General features: G+C 39.7%; 2 protein-coding genes across 2 annotated transcripts in view; both read left to right on the forward strand.

Annotated features, from left to right (window-relative positions):
• Positions 1–815, forward strand: part of apex1 (APEX nuclease (multifunctional DNA repair enzyme) 1) — a 6,595-nt gene extending 5,780 nt beyond the window's left edge. Inside the window, exons 4-5 of the mRNA XM_077594411.1 lie at positions 1–64; positions 136–815. The exon at positions 1–64 is cut by the window's left edge and continues 129 nt beyond it. Coding sequence (XP_077450537.1) covers positions 1–64; positions 136–650 — 579 coding nt within the window. The 3' untranslated portion in view covers positions 651–815. The remainder of the gene's footprint in view (positions 65–135) is intronic.
• A 625-nt stretch (positions 816–1,440) lies between these two features.
• LOC144068937 (DNA repair nuclease APEX1-like) overlaps positions 1,441–2,500 on the forward strand; it is a 5,647-nt gene continuing 4,587 nt past the window's right edge. The window contains exons 1-2 of the mRNA XM_077593898.1: positions 1,441–1,572; positions 1,634–1,800. Coding sequence (XP_077450024.1) covers positions 1,518–1,572; positions 1,634–1,800 — 222 coding nt within the window. The 5' untranslated portion in view covers positions 1,441–1,517. The remainder of the gene's footprint in view (positions 1,573–1,633; positions 1,801–2,500) is intronic.

Below are 2,500 nucleotides of genomic sequence, written 5' to 3' on the forward strand. Positions count from 1 at the left end.
GAAGGGTACAGTGGTGTGGCCATGCTCTGCAAAACGGAACCTATCAAAGTGACTTATGGCATCGGTGAGCTCTGAACTCTTTCTATTGCTTCTGAAGAATAACTTTTCTCAAATTGACTTTTAAAATATATTTAGGTAAAGAGCAGCATGATAAGGAAGGCCGCATCATTACTGCTGAGTTCCCCACATTCTACCTGGTGACAGCCTACGTGCCCAACGCCAGTAAAGGTTTAGTCCGCCTAGATTACCGCAAAACCTGGGATGTAGATTTTCGGTCCTACTTGAGCGAGCTGGATGTAGAGAAGCCCGTGGTGCTGTGCGGCGACCTCAACGTGGCCCACCAAGAGATCGACCTGAAGAACCCTAAGGGCAACAAGAAAAATGCCGGATTCACCTCGGAGGAGCGCGAGGGCTTCAGTCAATTGCTGGAAGCTGGTTTCGTTGACAGCTTCCGTGAGCTGTACCCTGACCAAGCCTATGCGTATACCTTCTGGACCTATATGATGAATTCCAGGGCTAAGAACGTGGGCTGGCGCCTGGATTATTTTGTGCTCTCGTCCTCCCTGGTACCCGCTTTGTGCGATAGCAAGATTCGTACCAAAGCTATGGGGAGCGACCACTGCCCTATCACACTGCATATTGTTGTGTAGTTTTCTTTTGATAATCGTTCACTGCTAGCGCAAGTGCTAAGTTTAGAAATGCCCTTTTAGGTTCATATGCTAAGTATTGATTTTCATCCAAAATTGTTCAAAGGCTGTTAAAAATAAGTGATGATATCATGTATCACACTAATAAAAAAGGGTTTCTAGAGACAAGTTGTGATCATTGTGAAAATTAAAATTTTGATAGTTAAATCAATTTTTACTATTAGTCAACCCGTTAAATCATACATAAATCACTTTGTGTACTCTTTATCAAGCAATTTTTTTTCAGTTTTTAAATACAAAAATATGAACAAAAACATTTTTAAATGTAAAATAGTCCTGATTAAGATCACGTATAGTATTTACGGTTTATGTTAAGAGAAATACTTTAATATGGACTTTTACTATATAGGACTGAGTGATTAAATATTTGTTAATCATGGCCATTCTTCTAAAATGATATTTTTGTATAATTTAAAATTTGAAGGATAAAACGAGTGTACTGCACTCTTGTATTTTAATGTTTGTCTAAAGAGCTCATGACAGTTTTAGGCTAAGTTTTCAAAGGAATGCCAGAGAACCTTTAATGTGAACTTAATTTGGCAATCAAATGGCAAGTGACAACTCCACTCCAGTTTGAGGTTGACTTTCACATTTTGATGGAGTTTGATGTGATGGGACTGTTGGAATCCTTTTCTGCAATCCCCGCAAAGGAAGGGCTTCCCTCCAGTGTGCACTCTGGTGTGTCTTGAGATGGCTGGAGCTGAGGAAGCTCTTGTTGGGGTGATTTTTTTTTTTCTCCACAGCGGTGCGTGTTCTTGGGTGTGTGCGTGTGGTCGGTCTGTGTTTTCCGCCTTTCGAGCAAATTCAAGCATGAAAAGAGGCAAGAAGGCAGAGGAGGCACCTGCAGAAGGGGACAATGAGTCAGGTTAGTGGACTGTTGTTTTTTTAAGGTGTTCTATCTAATACTGGATGCTGTTTCATTACAGAACGTACTCCCAAGAAAGCCAAGAAGACTAAGGAACCAGAAGCCCCCATTCTGTATGAAGACGCGCCTGATAAAACAACCAGCAAAGATGGACGTGATGCTAACATGAAAATCACTTCTTGGAACGTCGACGGACTGAGAGCCTGGGTGAAGAAAAATGGCTTGGATGTGAGAACCAGAGTTATATTTATATAAATAAAGACATAGACAGACGTGCGTGTGTGCGTGTGTATGTATGTGTATATGTATATGTGTATATATATATATACATACATACACGTATACATATACATATATACATATCCATATACATATATACACATATATACACACATATATACACACATATATACATATATATACATACATATATATATATATATATATATATATATATATATATATATATATATATAAATATATATACACAGACGCTCCCCTACTTACGAACATGTCTGCAAATTGCGTTTAAGTAGAAAAATGTTCGTAAGTCCAATTTTGTATTTTTTTCCGAGTAGTGCTGCTTTCCGCCGTTAATACGCCTGGCGCTGTGAGGGCTCGGCTCACCCAGCATCTACCATCTTCGTTGCAATGCGGAAGTGCGTGACGTATCTCCAGTGCGCAAAGAACCTTTTTCATTTGTATCATTAAATATCTTGTGCATCCATTATTGAATATGGTTGGTAAAAAGTGAAAGGCTTCTATTGAGGGAGTTGCAAGGAAGAGGCAAGCCATTTCATTTGAAACGAGTGGCAATAATAACGAAGCTTGATGCGCGTGAGAGTGGTGAGCGTTGCACATATAACAACTTGAATCGTTCGACCGTCAGTACCATTTATAAACAGAAAGATCGAGCAGCAGGACCCAA

This window comes from Stigmatopora argus, chromosome 23, assembly GCF_051989625.1.
Source record: "Stigmatopora argus isolate UIUO_Sarg chromosome 23, RoL_Sarg_1.0, whole genome shotgun sequence".
In the NCBI taxonomy this organism is placed as follows: Eukaryota; Metazoa; Chordata; class Actinopteri; order Syngnathiformes; family Syngnathidae; genus Stigmatopora; species Stigmatopora argus.